At 42.5% G+C, this 19,916-nt stretch overlaps 1 protein-coding gene across 2 annotated transcripts in view; it reads left to right on the forward strand.

The window, feature by feature from the left end:
* Positions 1–3,924: 3,924 nt before the first annotated feature.
* The window catches only part of LOC110523188 (cAMP-specific 3',5'-cyclic phosphodiesterase 4D), a 392,833-nt gene continuing 376,841 nt past the window's right edge, over positions 3,925–19,916 (forward strand). Inside the window, exon 1 of one of the 2 annotated variants that reach the window (XM_036976772.1) lies at positions 3,925–4,214. In XM_036976772.1, the coding sequence (XP_036832667.1) occupies positions 4,115–4,214 (100 nt within the window). In that variant the 5' untranslated portion in view covers positions 3,925–4,114. The remainder of the gene's footprint in view (positions 4,215–19,916) is intronic. The other variant, XM_036976773.1, reaches the window with a different exon arrangement.

Genomic DNA, 19,916 nt, shown 5'->3' on the forward strand with positions numbered 1-19,916 from the left:
CGTGATATGCAACTGTTCAGGGAAGTCAGGAACCAATACACGCAGTCAGTCAGGAAAGCTAAGGCCAGCTTCTTCAGGCAGAAGTTTGCATCCTGTAGCTCCAACTCCAAAAAGTTCTGGGACACTGTGAAGTCCATGAAGAACAAGAGCGCCTCCTCCCGGCTGCCCACTGCACTGAGGCTAGGTAACACGGTCACCACCGATAAATCCATGATTATCGAAAACTTCAATAAGCATTTCTCAACGGCTGGACATGCCTTCCGCCTGGCTACTCCAACCTCGGCCAACAGCTCCGCCCCCCCCGCAGCTCCTCGCCCAAGCCTCTCCAGGTTCTCCTTTACCCAAATCCAGATAGCAGATGTTCTGAAAGAGCTGCAAAACCTGGACCCGTACAAATCAGCTGGGCTTGACAATCTGGACCCTCTATTTCTGAAACTATCCGCCGCCATTGTCGCAACCCCTATTACCAGCCTGTTCAACCTCTCTTTCATATCGTCTGAGATCCCCAAGGATTGGAAAGCTGCCGCAGTCATCCCCCTCTTCAAAGGGGGAGACACCCTGGACCCAAACTGTTACAGACCTATATCCATCCTGCCCTGCCTATCTAAGGTCTTCGAAAGCCAAGTCAACAAACAGATCACTGACCATCTCGAATCCCACCGTACCTTCTCCGCTGTGCAATCTGGTTTCCGAGCCGGTCACGGGTGCACCTCAGCCACACTCAAGGTACTAAACGATATCATAACCGCCATCGATAAAAGACAGTACTGTGCAGCCGTCTTCATCGACCTTGCCAAGGCTTTCGACTCTGTCAATCACCATATTCTTATCGGCAGACTCAATAGCCTCGGTTTTTCGGATGACTGCCTTGCCTGGTTCACCAATTACTTTGCAGACAGAGTTCAGTGTGTCAAATCGGAGGGCATGCTGTCCGGTCCTCTGGCAGTCTCTATGGGGGTGCCACAGGGTTCAATTCTCGGGCTGACTCTTTTCTCTGTATATATCAATGACGTTGCTCTTGCTGCGGGCGATTCCCTGATCCACCTCTACGCAGACGACACCATTCTATATACCTTCGGCCCGTCATTGGACACTGTGCTATCTAACCTCCAAACGAGCTTCAATGCCATACAACACTCCTTCCGCGGCCTCCAACTGCTCTTAAACGCTAGTAAAACCAAATGCATGCTTTTCAACCGATCGCTGCCTGCACCCGCATGCCCAACTAGCATCACCACCCTGGATGGTTCCGACCTTGAATATGTGGACATCTATAAGTACCTAGGTGTCTGGCTAGACTGCAAACTCTCCTTCCAGACTCATATCAAACATCTCCAATCGAAAATCAAAACAAGTCGGCTTTCTATTCCGCAACAAAGCCTCCTTCACTCACGCCGCCAAGCTTACCCTAGTAAAACTGACTATCCTACCGATCCTCGACTTCGGTGATGTCATCTACAAAATGGCTTCCAACACTCTACTCAGCAAACTGGATGCAGTCTATCACAGTGCCATCCGTTTTGTCACTAAAGCACCTTATACCACCCACCACTGCGACTTGTATGCTCTAGTCGGCTGGCCCTCGCTACATATTCGTCGCCAGACCCACTGGCTCCAGGTCATCTACAAGTCCTTGCTAGGTAAAGCTCCGCCTTATCTCAGTTCACTGGTCACGATGGCAACACCCATCCGTAGCACTCGCTCCAGCAGGTGTATCTCACTGATCATCCCTAAAGCCAACACCTCATTTGGCCGCCTTTCGTTTCAGTACTCTGCTGCCTGTGACTGGAACGAACTGCAAAAATCGCTGAAGTTGGAGACTTTTATCTCCCTCACCAACTTCAAACACCAGCTATCTGAGCAGCGAACCGATCGCTGCAGCTGTACATAGTCTATTGGTAAATAGCCCACCCATTTTCACCTACCTCATTCCCATACTGGTTTTATTTATTTACTTTTCTGCTCTTTTGCACACCAATATCTCTACCTGTACATGACCATCTGATCATTTATCACTCCAGTGTTAATCTGCAAAATTGTAATTATTCGCCTACCTCCTCATGCCTTTTGCACACATTGTATATAGACTCCCCCTTTTTTTTCTATTGTGTTATTGACTTGTTAATTGTTTACTCCATGTGTAACTCTGTGTTGTCTGTTCACACTGCTATGCTTTATCTTGGCCAGGTCGCAGTTGCAAATGAGAACTTGTTCTCAACTAGCCTACCTGGTTAAATAAAGGTGAAATAAAAAAAATTGAGATGTCTGTTACTTGAACTCTGTAGCATTTATTTGGGCTGCAAGTTTTGAAGCTGGTAACTCTAATGAACTTATCATCTGCAGCAGAGGTAACTCTGGGTCTTTCCTGTGGCAGTCCTCATGAGAGTCAGTTTCATCATAGCGCTTGATGGTTATTGCGACTGCACTTGAAGAAACTTTCAAAGTTCTTTAAATGTTCCGCATTGACTGGCCTTCATGTCTTAATAAAGTAATGATGGACTGTCAGTTCTCTTTGCTTATTTGAGCTGTTCTTGCCATAATACGGACTTGGTCTTTTACCAAATAGTGCTATCTTCTATATACAACCCCTACCTTGTCAAAACACAACTGATTGACTCAAAACGCATTATGGAAAGAAATTCCACAAATGAACTTTTAAAAAGGCACACCTGTTAATTGAAATGCATTCCAGGTGACTACCTCATGAAGCTGGTTGAGAGAATGCCAAGAGTGTGCTAAACTGTCATCATGGCAAACCGTGGTTACTTTGAAGTATCTCACATATAAAATATATTTAGATTTGTTTAACACTTTTTTTGGTTACTACATGATTCCATATGTGTTTTTTCATAGATTTGAAGTCTTCACTAATATTCTACAATGTAGAAAATAGTAAAAATAAAGAAAAACCCTTGAATGAGTTAGTGTGTCCAAACTTTTGACTGGTACTGTATATATAAATATATATAATTGGCCAATAATCAACATACAAAATAAAAACTAAATAACAGATTTTTTGTTGTCAAAGTACTATTCCCTTTTAAATGAAATTATTAGAAACAATTACTGACCATACTGCCAGATCTCACCCTTCATGGTGTGGCGCCAGATCTCACCCTTCAGGGTGTGGTGCCAGATCTCACTCTTCAAGGTTTGGTGCCAGATCTCACTCCTTCAAGGTGTGGTGCCAGACCTCACCCTTCATGGTGTGGCGCCAGATCTCACTCCTGCAAGGTGTGGTGCTAGATATCACCCTTCATGATGTGGTGCCAGATCTCACCCTTCATGATGTGGTGCCAGATATCACCCCTTCAAGGTGTGGTGCCAGATATCACCCCTTCAAGGTGTGGTGCCAGATGTCACCCTTCAAGGTGTGGTGCCAAATCTCACCCTTCAAGGTGTGGTGCCAAATCTCACCCTTCAGGGTTTGGTGCCAGATCTCACCCTTCAAGGTATGGTGCCAGATCTCACCCTTCAAGGTGTGGTGCCAGATCTTAACCTTCAAGGTATGGTGCCAGATTTCACCCTTCAAGGTGTGGTGCCAGATCTCACCCTTCAAGGTATGGTGCCAGATCTTGCCCTTCAAGGTGTGTGGGATAAAGAATAAGCAGTGAGGGGCTTAGAATTATTATAGGGAGAGTAAGCCCTGCCAATGTGTGTATTAGTGTGTGTGTGTGTGTGTGCATTAGTGTGTGTGTGTGTTTCTGTGTATGAGAGCGTCGGCCTCGCCTCTGCCACAGCTAGTCAGAGCCAGCTTGGCTTATTTCAGGGGGAGTGGAGTGTATGTGTGTGGGGTGGGGGAAATCTTGTGTGAGTGGAGTCAAACCATTGGCTGAGCCCTTCGGAAGCACAGCCTCATAATTTCTAAGCCAGCGTGCGTGAGCATGAGCACCATCCAGAATGTGTTACTGTATTGGTATTCCCTTTCGGAGTGTTAGTCTGTTTTGGTATTCCCTTTCGGAGTGTTAGTCTGTTTTGGTATTCCCTTTCGGAGTGTTAGTCTGTTTTGGTATTCCCTTTCGGAGTGTTAGTCTGTTTTGGTATTCCCTTTCGGAGTGTTAGTCTGTTTTGGTATTCCCTTTTGGACTATTAGGCTAAATTGTGCAGAGAGTGGATGTTTGTATTTATAAAAATACTTAGTTATTTGTTGATTTATGTCATTTGGGGGATTCGTGGCTGCGTTACAGCTGAGGGTCATCTTTGGGAGACGGAAGGTAAGTTTCTCTACTAATTTCTCTGCCTCAACTTGTTAATCTTCAGCTTATTTACAACAACATGTGTAGATACTTTTGGAAAAGTTGATTTATTGAGGTATGTTTGTCTACTAATTTCCCTCTGCCTCAGCATGGTTATCATCAGCTTATGGACAACAACATGTGTAGATACTTTTGGAAAAGTTGATTTATTGAGTTTTCACATGTGCATTCATTAACAGTGTCATAGGGCAAGTTATTCATGTGTAGATACTTCTGGAAGCACCAGTGCTGCTGTCTGAATGAGATGGTGTGATGTCTGAAACTGTATCGCGGCAACACCTGCCATGCACTCCAGTTGTTTTGAGATCAGGTGTATTTGTGCTGAAGGTATTGAGGGTGATGTTAAGCTTCATGAACCTATATGTTCTGAAACAACATCCTCAAAGGCTGTCTAAAAGAATGCTGCATTCAGAAATTAGCTTAGAAACTAAACAGACTCGTAATCATCTTATTTGCAAGAAAGGCATTTTTTGTATTTGTGCATGTGAAACTCGAAACATTTTCTTTGAACAAGGTACAGTTGTCTTGAATGTAAAACAAATCATAAATGTACTTTAATATTATAACAGATCAGAAAATGTAATTACAATCTTTTTGTTTATGCAACACAGAAAATATAAACTTAAACCGGTATCCAATTGAACCCGTCAGAGAACTGTTTACGCAGTTTATAAACTACTGCTAAGAACTACTAATTCTTATTCTGAAAACCATCTACCTGTTTAAGGAGTCTATTTGGCCGGTAGTGAAATGCTTTTAGTGAAAAGTCCCAGGAAAGTGAAACTGTGAAACTTCTAAGAAATGATTAATGTTTGCACAGAAGCTTTGAGAGCTCTCAACCTTGAATACATGGCAAGGTATAACCATATATCTCTGCTGTCTCTTTCCAGATGTAGGATCTTAATTTGATTACTCTTTTGTTGATGAGTATGTTCTTGCACAGCAGGAAATGCATACTTGTAGTGTATTCAAGGTTTAAAAAGGCTTCTAAAGTTTGTCATTTCCAAGTCTTCGAATGTCAGACAAGGTTACTCGTCAGTCAAGTGTGGTTATTCCAAACCTTCTTTCTTAAAGAGGCATAGTGGGGAAGTCTGCTGGGAGACTGACCTGTCTGACCATGTGGTGTCTGTCGAGTGGTGCCGCACTTTTCCTGGCTGTTGCTTTCTCTAAATGGGCTTGAGGAGAGCAAACCATTCATGAATGGTTGTTTTTCTCTTTATTCATTTTTAAAAATGCAGGTAGTCTGTCTAGAAAGAAACCTTTCATATACTAAGAAGTATAGGGCAGTATGAATACTTTGTGAACGGACTTGTGGATAGCAAAGTATATGAATGGCGTCATGTCATTATTAAAATGCCGAACAGTTATCCCATACTTCTGTGCATGTGTGATGTCTTGAAAGCACCCTCCACCGTCAAAGCTTATTGGTGCTTTTGGAAGTCCTGAGTGCCTTTCCAAGTCATTTAATAGTTGATTTACTGTATGGAGCCTGCTTACTTTTCTAGTTGCAGCTTATAACTACAGAATGCCATTGTGACTTAATAGAGAATCATTGGCAAGCATGATATTGATATTTCCGCTGCCTTCCCATTCCGAAACACAAGTGAAGCCTCATCTCTTAAATGCAAATGACCCTCAACATTATCCGATCACATTCAAATGACTTTTCAGGGGAGAGACAATGACAGCAGGCTAAGTAGAAGCAAAGTGCCCCGGGCTAAAGTACACCAGCCTTAGTGTAAATGGGTTTGGCATACTGTAGAACCAGACCATGTATTCAATATATGACATTTATTGCATTGGATACATGTCATGTATTTATTCAATATTTGACATTTGTTGCTCTATTCAATACTGTACGGTGCCTTCAGAAAGTATTCTCACCCCTTGACTTTTTACATTGTATTACAGCCTGAATTTAAAATGGATCACGTTGGCATTTTTTATCACTGTCTCACACACAATACCCCATAATGTCAAAGTGGAATTATGTTTTTAGACGTTTTTACAAATTAATTAAAAATGAAAATCTGAAATGTCTTGAGTCATTAAGTATTCAACCCCTTTGTCATGGCAAGCCTAAACAAGCTCAGGAGTAAAAATGTGCTTAACAAGTCACATAATAAGTTGCATGGACTCTCACTCATGATTTTTTAATGACTACCTCATCTCTGTACCCCACACATACATATATCTGTAATTGTATGTGTGTATGTGTTTAATTGTATAATTGCAATACCCTAGATCCACTCCAATTTGCTTACCGACCCAATAGGTCACCATCACACTGCACACTGCCCTACCCCATCTAGACAAGAGGAATAGCTATGTAAGAATGCTGTTCATTGACTACAGCTCAGCATTTAACACCATAGTACCCTCCCAACTTGTCATTAAGCTCAAGACCCTGGTTCTCGACCCCACCCTGTGCAACTGGGTCCTGGACTTTCTGACGGTCCGCCCCCAGGTGGTGAAGGTGGGAAACAACATGTCCACCCGGCTGATCCTTAACACTGGGGCCACACAAGGGTGCGTTCTCAGCCCTCTCCTGTACTCCCTGTTCACCCATGACTGCGTGGCCATGCACGCTTCCAACTCAATCATCAAGTTTGCAGACGACACTACAGTGGTAGGCTTGATTACCAACAATGACGAGGCGGCCTACAGGGAGGAGGTGAGGGCCCTCGGAGTGTGGTGTCAGGAAAATAACCTCTCACTCAACGTCAACAAAACAAGATTGTCATGGACTACAGGAAACAGCAGAGGGAGAAGGTGGAAGGTGGAGAAGGTGGAAAGTTTTAAGTTCCTCGGCGTAAACATCACTGACAAACTGAAATGGTCCACCCACACTGACAGCGTGGTGAAGAAGGCGCAGCCCTCAGGAGGCTGAAGAAATTTGGCTTGTCACCGAAAACACACCCAAACTTTTACAGATGCACAATCGAGAGTATCCTGTCGGGCTGTATCACTGCCTGGTACGGCAATTGCACCGCCCTCAACCTCAAGGCTCTCCAGAGGGTAGTGCGGTCTGCACAACTACCTGCCCTCCAGGACACCTACAGCACCCGATGTCACAGGAAGACCAAAAAGATCATCAAGGACAACAACCACCTGAGCCACTTCCTGTTCACCCCGCTATCACCCAGAAGGCGCGGTCAGTACAGGTGCATCAAAGCTGGGACCGAGAGACTGAAAAACAGCTTCTATCTCAAGGCCATCAGACTCAAATCTCTTCCCTCATAAATAAATGGACTTAATAAATGTATCACTAGTCACTTTAAATAACGCCTCTTTAGTAATGTTTACAGATCCTACATTACTCATCTTATATGTATATACTGTATTCTATACCATCTACTGCATCTTGTCTATGCCGTACGGCCATCGCTCATCCATATATTTATATGTACATATTCTATTCATCCCTTTACATTTGTGTGTATTTGTGTGTATAAGGTAGTTGTTGTGAATTTGTTAGAATACTTGTTAGATAATACTGAATAGTCGGAATTAGAAGCACAAGCATTTCGCTACACTCGCACAAACATCTGCTAACCATGTGTATGTGACCAATAAAATAAAATTTGATTTGATTTGTAAGGTCCCTTAGTCGAGCAGGGAACACAGATTCAACCACAAAGACCAGGGAGGTTTTCCAATGCTTTGCAAAGAAGGATACCTATTGGTAGATGGGTTGGTCGCAAACCGGCTCAATTCGGCCTTATGCATTAAAAGTTGTAATTGTTTTTTTTACATTGGATTAAAGCAGAGACTCAGAGCTATAAAATGGTATATCATACATTACAGTTGAGGGACAATGGGAAAGTATTTCAGCTTTGAAAGTGTATAACCTTGTAACTCCACTTTTGAGAAAATGGCCCTTGAATGTTTTGGTACACTTACTTGAGAGCTCCTCTTTGTCTATGTCACGTTCCGACCTTTATTTCCTTTGTTTTGTCTTTATTTAGTATGGTCAGGGCGTGAGTTGGGGTGGGCAGTCTATGTGTGTTTTTCTATGTTGGGGTTTTGAGTTCAGCCTAGTATGGTTCTCAATCAGAGGCAGATGTCGTTAGTTGTCTCTGATTGAGAATCATACTTAGGTAGCCAGGGTTTCACTTTTGAGTTGTCGGTGTTTGTTTTGTTTACTTTCTAGCGTGTTAGCTAGCTAGCTAACGTTAAGTTAGCTGGCTAGCCTGTTCAAATAATGACCATATTATAACGTCTTAACTAGCTAATTTGTATTCATTATTACAGGAACATAAACTCAATAAACAACAATATCATTATTTACAAGTTAATGGCGAGCTAATTACATAAAATAGTTTACGACTGTGAGTGTGACGACATAAAAGCAGGGTATTCTACCAGAGAACTTTAGAACTTAGACACTGTCTCGTTAGCCTAACATTCTATCCTAATTTGACTTCGGTGCAGGTCATGTTGTTCTTCACATTACCGTCTCTGGTAAATGCACAGGATACAGAAGGTTTAAAAGGTACAGTGAAATGGTTACTTGCATAGTGGAGTCTTTTGTTTTGATAAGTAGCTAGCTAGCTAAACAATGAACAATAATCCCAACTCCTAATGTTAGTACCCTACATGAATCTACAGGCAGCTAAAGCTAACCAACTAGGTTCAATGTGAGCTAGCTAGTTACATTAGGCTGTAACTAGCAATGCAAATTGATCTAAAATGTAAATACTATTACTACACAGATCATGCACGTGTCTAGCAATGATCAACAACCAACTTGACAGAGTTTTTTATGTTGTTAATCCATCCTCAGTTTTCTCCTATCACAACCATTAAACTCAAACTGTTTTAAAGTCACAATTGGCCTCAGGGTGAGATCCCTGTGCGGTTTCCTTCCTCTCCATTAACTGAGTTTTGAAGGACACCCGTATCTTTGTAGTGACTGGGTGTACTGATACACCATCCAAAGTGTAAATAATAACTTCACCGTGCTCAAAGGGATATTCAATGTTTTTTTGTTTTTTTATCCATCTACCAATCGGTGCCCTTCTTTGCGAGGCATTGGAAAACCTCCCTGGTCTTTGTGGTTGAATCTTTGTTTGAAATTCACTGCTCAACTGAGGGAAGGGGGGGGGGGGGGGGGGGGGGGGTGAATATAACACAGGCTGTGTTTTTGGGCCAAAAGGCACACCCGTTAATTGGAATGCATTCCAGGTGACTACCTCATGAAGCTGGTTGAGAGAATGCCAAGAGTCTGCAAAGCTGTCATCAAGGCAAAGAGTGGCTATTTTGAAGAATCTCAAATATATTATATTTTTTGATTTGTTTAACACTTTTTTGGTTACTACATGATTCCAAATACAGTATGTTATTTCATAGTTTCGATGTCTTCACTTTTATTCCACAATGTAGAAAATAGTAAAAAATAAATTAGTAGATATGTCCAAACTTTTGACTGGTACTGTATATTATTAATAATAGTGCTCTATTTGCTTCATGCAGAGGTGCTTTTATGAACAGACTTGCTGAGATGGGACACAAACAAGGACACATTTGTCTTTAACAGTCGTTGCAATGATGTTCATACAAGTAAATAGGATTCAACTGAATACAGTATGGTTTGAATATGAGGTCCTATAGGGTGGATATTGAGATGAGGTTAGGTACAGTGGTCGGGGAGAATGACTACACTAAAGCTTATAAACAATGGAGGTACCAGTTACAGATGTAGGATCTTTAATTGAGACAACTTTCTACAGCAGGAAAATAATCCTGCAGCAACTGGAAATGTGAATTACTATGTGGATTTTTTTTGTAGGGGATAACCTGTATTCTCCCCTTTATCTACACTGATTGAAATCAATAAGGGATCATAGCATTCCCCAGGATTCATCTGGTCAGTCTATGTCATGGAAAGAGCAGGTGTTCCTAATGTTTTGTCCACTCGGTGTGTTTACACTGTGTTGTGTGTGATGTGCCTCTACAAGGCAACAGTGGTTGAATTATGAAGTGATATTTCTCGCTTGCCCAGCGTGTGATGTGTGTGACAATTATGCTGAAATCAATGATTCACGATTGTCCACACTGACCTCATGGAAAACGTTACCAATGTGAAATCATCACGTTCAATCGCTTGCTGCGCTGACGTTACATTGATTTAATTGATTCAAACATTGTTGATTACACGCAAGCTCTTACCCAATTAGCATCAAAAGAGGATAAAAGCCATGGCCAAGAGAGTGTGATAAGGTAAGCTTGGCCATATTCTGATGAGACAGGGATTCAGCAGGATTTGGCTTCGATTTGCTTACCATTTTTTACGGGTGGACTCACATGCCGAAAGGCCAGTTCAGAATGTATGTATGCATATGGTGCAGTTTGAACAGACCCCCCCAAAAAAAATTGTACTAGAATGAGCAGAACAGGTGTACCCATTCAGGTCAATTACGCCATAATGGGGGGACTGGTGGCCATTTTGAGTGTCCCCATAGCAGTAAAGCAGAAAGTAAGTGATTCTATTTTAATGGCATTTTGTAAGATGTCTTCTGATCAACCAGATATTGCTACAGATATTCTAGTTGGAGTAAGGAAATTGCATCAGACTGTTAACCAAGCAGTGAAAAATACAGGAATGGATGAAAAACAGTATGGTTAACGTACATGTCACATGTTCTGGGTCTGTGTCCCAAATGGCACAATATTGCCTATAGTGCACTACTTTTGTGAAGTGAATTAAAGTAGTGCACTATGTAGTGTATACAGTGCCTTCAGAAAGAATCATGACCCCTTAACTTTTTCCATATTTTGTTGTCACAGCCTTATTTAAAAAAAAAAATTAAACATTTTCCTTAGAAATCTACACACAATACCCCATAATAACAAAGCAAAAAACGTTTTTTTGAATTTTTTTGCAAAATTATAAAAAATATAAAACATAAATATTTTATTTACATAAGTAATCAGACCCTTTGCTCTGAGACTGAGCTCACGTGTATCCTGTTTCCATTGATCATCCTTGAGATGTATCTACAATTTGATTGGAGTGTACCTGTGTTAAATTCAATTGATTGGACATGATTCGGAAAGGCACACATCTGTCTATGTAAGGTCCCACAGTTGACAGTGCATGTCAGAGCAAGAACCAAGCCATTGAAGGAATTGTCCGTAGAGCTCTGAGACATCATTGTGTCGAGGCACAGATCTGCCAAGGCAGCAGCTCCTCTTCCTGGGGTCCAGCAACATTAAGACAATTTATACAATATTAAAAACATTACAATACATTCATAGATTTCACAATACACTGTGTGCCCTCAGGCCCCTACTCCACCACTACCACATATCTACAGTACTAAATCCATGTGTATGTATAGTGCGTATGTTATCGTGTGTGTGTGTGTGTGTGTGTGTGTGTGTGTGTGTGTGTGTGTATGCATGTGTCTGTGCCTATGTTTGTGTTTCTTCACAGTCCCCGCTGTTCCATAAGGTGCTTTTTATCTGTTTTTTAATCAAATTTTACTGCTTGCGTCAGTTACTTGATGTGGAATAGAGTTCCATGTAGTCATGGCTCTATATAGTCCTGTGTGCCTCCCATAGTTTGTTCTGGACTTGGGGACTGTGAAGAGACCTATTGTGGCATGTCTTGTGAGGTATACATGGGTGTCCGAGCTGTGTGCCAGTAGTTTAGACAGACAGCTCAGTGCATTCAACATGTCAATACCTCTCATGATCAATACCTCTCGTGATGAAGTCAAATTCTCCTCCACTTTGAGCCAGGAGAGACTGACATGTATATTATTCATATTAGCTCTCTGTGTACATCCAAGGGCCTGCCGTGCTGCCCTGTTCTGAGGGCCTGCCGTGCTGCCCTGTTCTGAGGGCCTGCCGTGCTGCCCTGTTCTGAGCCATTTGTAATTTCCCTAAGTCCTTTTTTGTGGCACCTGACCACACGACTGAACAGTAGTCAAGGTGCGACAAAACTTGGGCCTGTAGGACCTGCCTTGTTGATAGTGTTGTTAAGAAAGCAGAGCATCGCTTTATTATAGACAGACTTCTCCCCATCTTAGCTACTACTGCATCAATATGTTTTGACCGTGACAGTTTACAATCTAGGGTTTCTCCAAGCAGTTTATTTATCTCAACTTGCTCAATTTCCACATAATTTATTACAAGATTTTGTTGAGGTTTAGGGTTTAGTGAGTGTTTTGTTCCAAATACAATGCTTTTAGTTTTGGAAATATTTAAGTTATTCCTTGCCACCCACTCTGAAACTTTGTTGAGTGTTGCAGTCATTTCAGTCGCTGTAGTAGCTGATGTGTATAGTGTTGAGTCATCCGCATACATAGACACTCTGGCTTTACTCAAAGTCAGTTGCATGTCGTTAGTACAAATTGAAAAAAGCAAGGGCCTAAACAGCTACCCTGGGGAATTCCTGATTCTAACTGGATTATATTTTAGAGACTTCCATTAAAGGACACCCTCTGTGTTCTGTTAGACAAGTAACTCTTTATCCATATCATAGCAGGGGGTGTAAAGCCATAACACATACATTTTTCCACCAGCAGCCTATGATCCATAATGTCAAAAGCTGCACTGAAGTCTAACAAGACAGGCCCCACAATCATTTTATCATCAGTTTCTCTCAGCCAATCATCAGTCATTTGTGTAAGTGCTGTGCTGGTTGAGTGTCCTTCCCTATAAGCATGCTGAAATTCTGTTGTCAATTTGTTTACTGTAAAATAGCATTGTATCTGGTCAAACACTTTTTTTCCAGAAGTTTACTAAGGGTTGGTAACAGGCTGATTGGTTGGCTATTTGAGCCAGTAAAGGGGGCTTTACTATTCTTGGGTAGCGGAATGACTTTAGCTTCCCTCCAGGCCTGAGGGCACACACTCTTTAGTAGGCATAAATTGAATTAAAAAATATATATATATTTCACCTTTATTTAACCAGGTAGGCAAGTTGAGAATAAATTCTCACTTACAATTGCGACCTGGCCAAGATAAAGCAAAGTAGTTCGACACATACAACAACACAGAGTTACACATGGAGTAAAACAAACATACAGCCAATAATACAGTAGAAAAATAAGTCTATATACAATGTGATCAAATTAGGTGAGAAAAGGTAGGTAAAGGCAAAAAAAAAGGTCATGGTGGTGAAGTAAATACAATATAGCAAGTAAAACACTGGAATGGTCGATTTGCAGTGGAAGAATGTGCAAGGTAGAGATAGAAATAATGGGGTGCAAAGGAGCAAAATAAATAAATACAGTACGGGGAGAGGTAGTTGTTTGGGATAAATTATAGATGGCCTATGTACAGGTGCATCTGTGAGCTGCTCTGACAGCTGGTGTTTAAAGCTAGTGAGGGAGATGAGTGTTTCCAGTTTCAGAGATTTTTGTAGTTCGTTCCACTAATTGGCAGCAGAGAACTGGAAGGAGAGACGGTCAAAGGAAGAATTGGTTTTGGGGGTGACCAGAGAGATATACCTGCTGGAGCGCGTGCTACAGGTGGGTGCTGCTATGGTGACCAGCGAGCTGAGATAAGGGGGGACTTTACCTATCAGGGTCTTGTAGATGACCTGGAGCCAGTGGGTGGCAAATAGGAGTGGCAATATTGTCTGCTATTATCCTCAGTAATTTTCCATCCAGATTGTCAGACCCCGGTGGATTGTCATTGTTGACAGACAATTGAAGGATTAGAGGTCCCAAAGAACACAGTTGCCTCCATAATTTTGAAATGGAAAAAGTTTGGAACCACCAAAACTCTTCCTAGAGCTGGCCAAACCGAGCAATCAGGGGAGAAGGACCTTGGTCAGGGAGGTGACCAAGAACCCGATTGGTCGCTCTGACAGAGCTCTAAAGTTCCTCTGTGGAGATGGGAGAATCTTCCAGAAGGACAACCATCTCTCCAGCACCCCACCAATCAGGCCTTCATGGAAGAGTGGCCAGATGGAAGTCACTCCTCAGTAAAAGGCACATGACAGCCTGCTAGGAGTTTGTCAAAAGGCACGTAAAGACTCTCAGACTGAGAAACATGATTCTCTGGTCTGATGAAACAAAGATTGTACTCTTTGGCCTGAATGCCAAGCATCACTTCTGGAGGAAACCTTGCACCATCCCTACGATGAAGCATGGTGGCAGCATCATGCTGTGGGGATGTTTTTCAGCGGCAGGGACAGTGAGACTAGTCAGGATCGAGGCACACCTGTATTTGGGGAGTTTCTCCCATTCTTCTCTGCAGATCCTCTCAAGCTCTATCAGGTTGGATGGGGAGCGTTGTTTTGCACAGCTATTTTCAGGTCTCTCCAAAGATGTTCGATCGGGTTCAAGTCTGGGCTCTGGCTGGGCCACTCAAGGACATTCAGCGACTTGGCCTAAGCCAGATATTTCACCGGATGAATAAATGTGAAGCATCGGTTGGTTATAAAAATATGTTACACTAGTAACAGCATATCTAGCAGTACATTTTTAAAAACCTGTTTTTGCTTTGTCATTATGGGGTATTGTGTGTAGATTGATGAGGGGTCAAAACGATTTAATACATTTTGAATAAGGCTGTAACGTAACAAAATTTGGAAAAAGTCAAGTCGTCTGAATACAAGGCACTGTAGGTTGTCATTTGGGCCGTGACCTGGATGATGTGGGAAACGTACTGACACATAGAGCTGCTCTTTCCCAGGGTGCAGTGGGCTCTTTCCCAGGCTGCTGTGGTCTCTAACATCAAGGTTGATGGACACTTTCCATGGTTCCTCTCCCTCCCACTGGGCACACCACATTATTTCAACATGGAGAATTGGGTAATATTTGGTAGCTACATTGATCAAAGAGATTACAACCTATTTTCACCCACTCAAAAACACAGACAAAAGTTTGTTCAATTCCCATGGTGTTATCACTATCCTTTCAACCATCTAAAAGCAAAACCAAATTCCAATAGAAAATCAATGTCTGATTTTTTGTTTAGTTGTCACCTATATGCATTATCACTGCGCTTTCAACCATTTAAAAGCACACAAGTTCAAATGGGAATATAATGTCAGATGTTTAGTTCATTTACATGACAGTTTAGTGTGTTATCGCTGTGCTTGATCTAATAGCATAACTAGATGACCTGGACTGTAGATAGTTGAGATTACATTAAAGTACATGGTGCAAGTGATTAATGCCGTTAGAGATTCTGTGCAGATTACTTTAGCAATTGTGAAGATTTCCACAGACCTGCGACCCTGAACATGAGTGCTTTCTATGATTACATAAGACATGTATTGTTACAGTAACCTCAAAATGTGGCCATGGTTGTGTTACTCATTTTAAGGTTGAATAAATACTGTTACATTAGTTTGTAAGATAGCCTTAATATTAGGCTATTTCCTGTCTTACAAAAGTAATATTGAATTCTGTTTGGTTGACAACTTAACCAAATATCAACATTTAAAGGAGATGTGTCTACTGCTTGGATAGTTCCATCTGAGGCACTGGCTTAATCCTATTCTTGAACTTACATTTTTGGTTTAGTTGGAGACGTGAATTCAACATATAATTTGTTAAAGACCCAGTGCAGTCAAAAATATGATTTTCCTGTTACGTTGGTTGATGGAAGGATCGGACCAACGTGCAGCGGGGTAAGCGTACATTTTAATTTAACAAAAAGAACACTAAAAAAACAACAAATACAAAAATAAAGAGTAACAAAACAAAATGTCCAGCTTTGTAGGGCTCAAAAGCAACAACACAAAATAAAGATCCCACAAACAACAGGTGGGAAAAGGCTGCCTAAATATGATCCCCAATCATAGACAACGAAAGACAGAGCTGCCTCTGATTGGGAACAATACCAGGCCAACATAGAAATATACAAACTAGAGTACCTACCCTAGTCACACCCTGACCTAACCAAAATAGAGAATAAAATGGCTCTCTAAGGTCAGGGCGTGACAGTACCCCAAAGGTGCGGACTCCGGCCGCAAAACCTGACTCAATGGGGGAGGGTCCTGGTGGGCATCTAGCCTCGGTGGCGGCTCCGGTTCGGGACGTAGACCCGCTCCGCTCGCGGATCCCTCCGCTTCCGTGGAATCAGACCGTGGATCGTCACCGGAGGCTCCGGACCGTAGATCGTTGCCGGGGACTCTGGACCGTAGATTGTCGCAGAAGGCTCTGGACTGGGAACCCCCACTGGAGGCTCTGGACTGGGAATCACCGCTGGAGGCTCCGGACCGGGAACCGTCGCTGGAGGCTCCGGGCCATGGATCGTCACTGGAGGCTCCGGGCCATGGATCATCACTGGAGGCTCCGGGCCATGGGTCATCACTGGAGGCTCTGGGCCATGGATCATCACTGGAGGCTCCGGGCCATGGATCATCACTGGAGGCTTCGGGCCATGGATCATCACTGGAGGCTTCGTGCGTGGAACATCACAGGAGGCTCCGGGCCATGGATCAACACTGGAGGCTCCGGGCCATAGATCATCACTGGAGGCTCCGGGCCATGGATCATCACTGGAGGCTCCGGCCATGGATCATCACTGGAGGCTCTGAGCCTCATCACTGGAGGCTCCGGGCCATGGATCATCACTGGAGGCTTTGTGCGTGGAGCAGGCACAGGATGTACCAGGCTGGAGACACGCACTGGAGGCCGGGTGCATGGAGCTGGCACAGGATATACTGGACCGTGAAGGCGCACTGGAGGTCTGGAGCATAGAGCTGGCACAACGTGTCCTGGACAAAGGACCACCTTCGCGTGGTAAGTGCGGGGAGCTGGCACAGGACGCACTGGGCTGTGAAGGTGCACCAGAGATACAGCGAGTAGAGCCGGTGCAGGATATCCTGGACCGAGGAGGCGCACTGGAGGCAGGCGCGCTGAGCCGGCACCACCCGTCCTGGACAGATGCCCAGATGCCCGCATGGAGCTGGCACAGGATATACTGGACCGTGAAGGCGCACTGGAGGTCTGGAGCATAGAGCTGGCACAACGTGTCCTGGACAAAGGACCACCTTCGCGTGGTAAGTGCGGGGAGCTGGCACAGCACGCACCGGGCTGTGGATGCATACTGGAGACACAGTGCACATGGATAGCGCAGTCTGTGCCACTGAGTCTGGCTTTAATTCTAGTTTGTTTATAATCTTGCGTTCACATCACCATTTTAAGAAGAAATATAAGTTAAAGATTAGGACTAAATCAAATCAAAATTTAAATGCACTTTAAACACAGTTTGATTTGATTTAATCCTATTCTTGAACTTTTATTTTTGGTTGAGATGGTGACGTGAATCCAACATATTTATTATTAACTTGTAGATTCCATTTGAAATCAACCAAAGATTAAAACTCTAGGTTTATATGTGTATTGTTAGTTGTTTCCTGGGCTGAATTTAAACAATAGCTGTTGATGACTTCCCAAATGTTGTTTTCATTGACGATATACACTGAGTATTCAAAACATTAAGAACACCTGCCTTTTTTTATTATTATTATTTTTTATACGTGGATTTCTCAACGATCACTCTCACGATCGCACATATAACGTTGAAGATCTGACATTGTTTCAAAGGTACAACTTCAGCCTATTTTACACAAGGTTTGCGTATGTTAAAAATTGGTTACCATGATGCAATGACGATTGTAGGATGTAAATCTTGGTGGGGCAAACAAACAATTTTTTTTTTGTTGACGCATGCCAGTAAAGCCGCTACACAACAGAACACAACACTAAACAATACATTAATTGGACTATAACGGTGACAAACAGGGCCCACAAACGGTTAGGGCCAACATAAAGCTGTCCCAACAGCAGAGTCCCAACAGCAGTGCCAACCAACAGTCCCTACACCTTATCACTGTTACACCTGGCTATCAGCAGAGCCTTGTCTGGCAGCGAAACAGTTCACTCAGCTTAATTTACTGCCTTTTAAAAAACATAGCTGATATGGCTGACTTGCTTAAACAAATGTGGTTTCTACTGACAATTGAGATGTACAAACTATGGCATAAGGGGACGATGAGCTGATAAGAGGAAATCTGTCATTTCGATTAAGACATTAATGAGCGAGCAAGGAAGGACGTAGTCAATATAACTATTTATTCAGCACTTTTGAAATGTACAGCGACAGAATTCAGAGCATGGGCCATTCTTACAGTACTCTCTCTGTACACCAAGTCAGAACTGTAGGATAAATAAAGTGGGCATATAAGCAGACAATGAATGCTCTTACAAATTTTCGATGATGTCATTTCTCTAAAACAGGCTATAGGCTACATGTGCACCACCAAGTCAGAACAGTAGGCTAAATTATGAGAGGAAAAGGGATCAAATTACTTGGCTAAAGCACATGGGCTACTGACAGCTTACAACACAACATACACTTAGTATTACTTTATTAGCTACAGTATACATATCTCCCTAGCATACTACATCATTTATGCAGCAGCATACAGGACATTTTTGGACACACCTTGTTGTGCTGTGCTCACTTGAACAGGAAGGATGCGTGGGAAAAATGTTTCATCAAACTTTCTCATCAAAGTCTGGCATTCTTTGGATTTATGATGCTTTCAAGACAACTGGGAACTCTGAAAAAACAAGGCTGAATCATGACAGAAGTGATCTTCAGGTCGGAGCTCTAGAAAAAGGTCAGAGTTCCCGACTTAGAATTCCAAGTTGGATGACCGTTTTCCCAGTCGGAGCTTGTCGTTTTTTCAGAGTTCCCAGTTGTCTCGATTTCACAGAAGTCTGAGTTTTCCCAGTACCCAGTTTCCAGTTGTTTTGATAGTGGCAGAAGTCATGCTGGATTGACAGTGTGGCGGATGTTGAATGTTTATCCTTTTAAGCTTGGAAAAGAGACCCCTAAACCCAGACTTGGACCACACATCCACTCCACTGAATGGCAGTCTAGAAATGGCTTTGCAATGTTAGCCACTCATTCCGTTCAAACCACTCATTGTTGAATTTGTGATTTCCAACTTGTTGTGTAATGCTTATGTACAATGGCCAATGAGCACCGATACGTTTTATCTATAATATCTCTTCATAATTTCTATTCATATGGATTGAAAAGGATTTGCCAGTAGATTGTCAACTTGATTCATGATGATGACTGCTAGCTAAGATTTTGAAAGTATGATGTTGATATGATCAGTCCAATCAAAGCTACTGTACATACAGTATAATGTGATTTGACGTAATTTTACCTGTGACCTTGAGCCTTCTTGGATGGGCACTTCTAATGTAACTCAAGCCAAGGGGCTTGACGTAGTGTCCCCATGAGGGACAGAACACTGAGCCAATCACAGTGCAACTACTGAACTTTACCAACCCCTACGCTCCGTATTTTCTGCTGGGTGCCCCACCTCCTCAGAAAGCACTGAGCACATCTGCATTTTGGAGCTCAAGAAAGCAAAAAATAGACCATGTTTCTGTGCTGCTTTATTAACTAAATCATTTATTTATTTTGACATTGTTTGCAAACTGATATGAGACACGTATTAATACCAAAATGAATGCCAAAATAACAGGCACACACAACAAAAATGTGAGAGGTGTCGCCACTACCATGGTGAAATAATATTGTGGGTGAAATTTTACCCACAATGCAATAGTTGATCATGTTTTTCAAATCCAATGTATTTTCCAAATAGATTATAAGTCACACAACTTGGACAGTTTACATTGAAATGTTGATTTATGTTGATTTA

This window comes from Oncorhynchus mykiss, chromosome 5 (assembly GCF_013265735.2).
Source record: "Oncorhynchus mykiss isolate Arlee chromosome 5, USDA_OmykA_1.1, whole genome shotgun sequence".
NCBI lineage: Eukaryota > Metazoa > Chordata > Actinopteri > Salmoniformes > Salmonidae > Oncorhynchus > Oncorhynchus mykiss.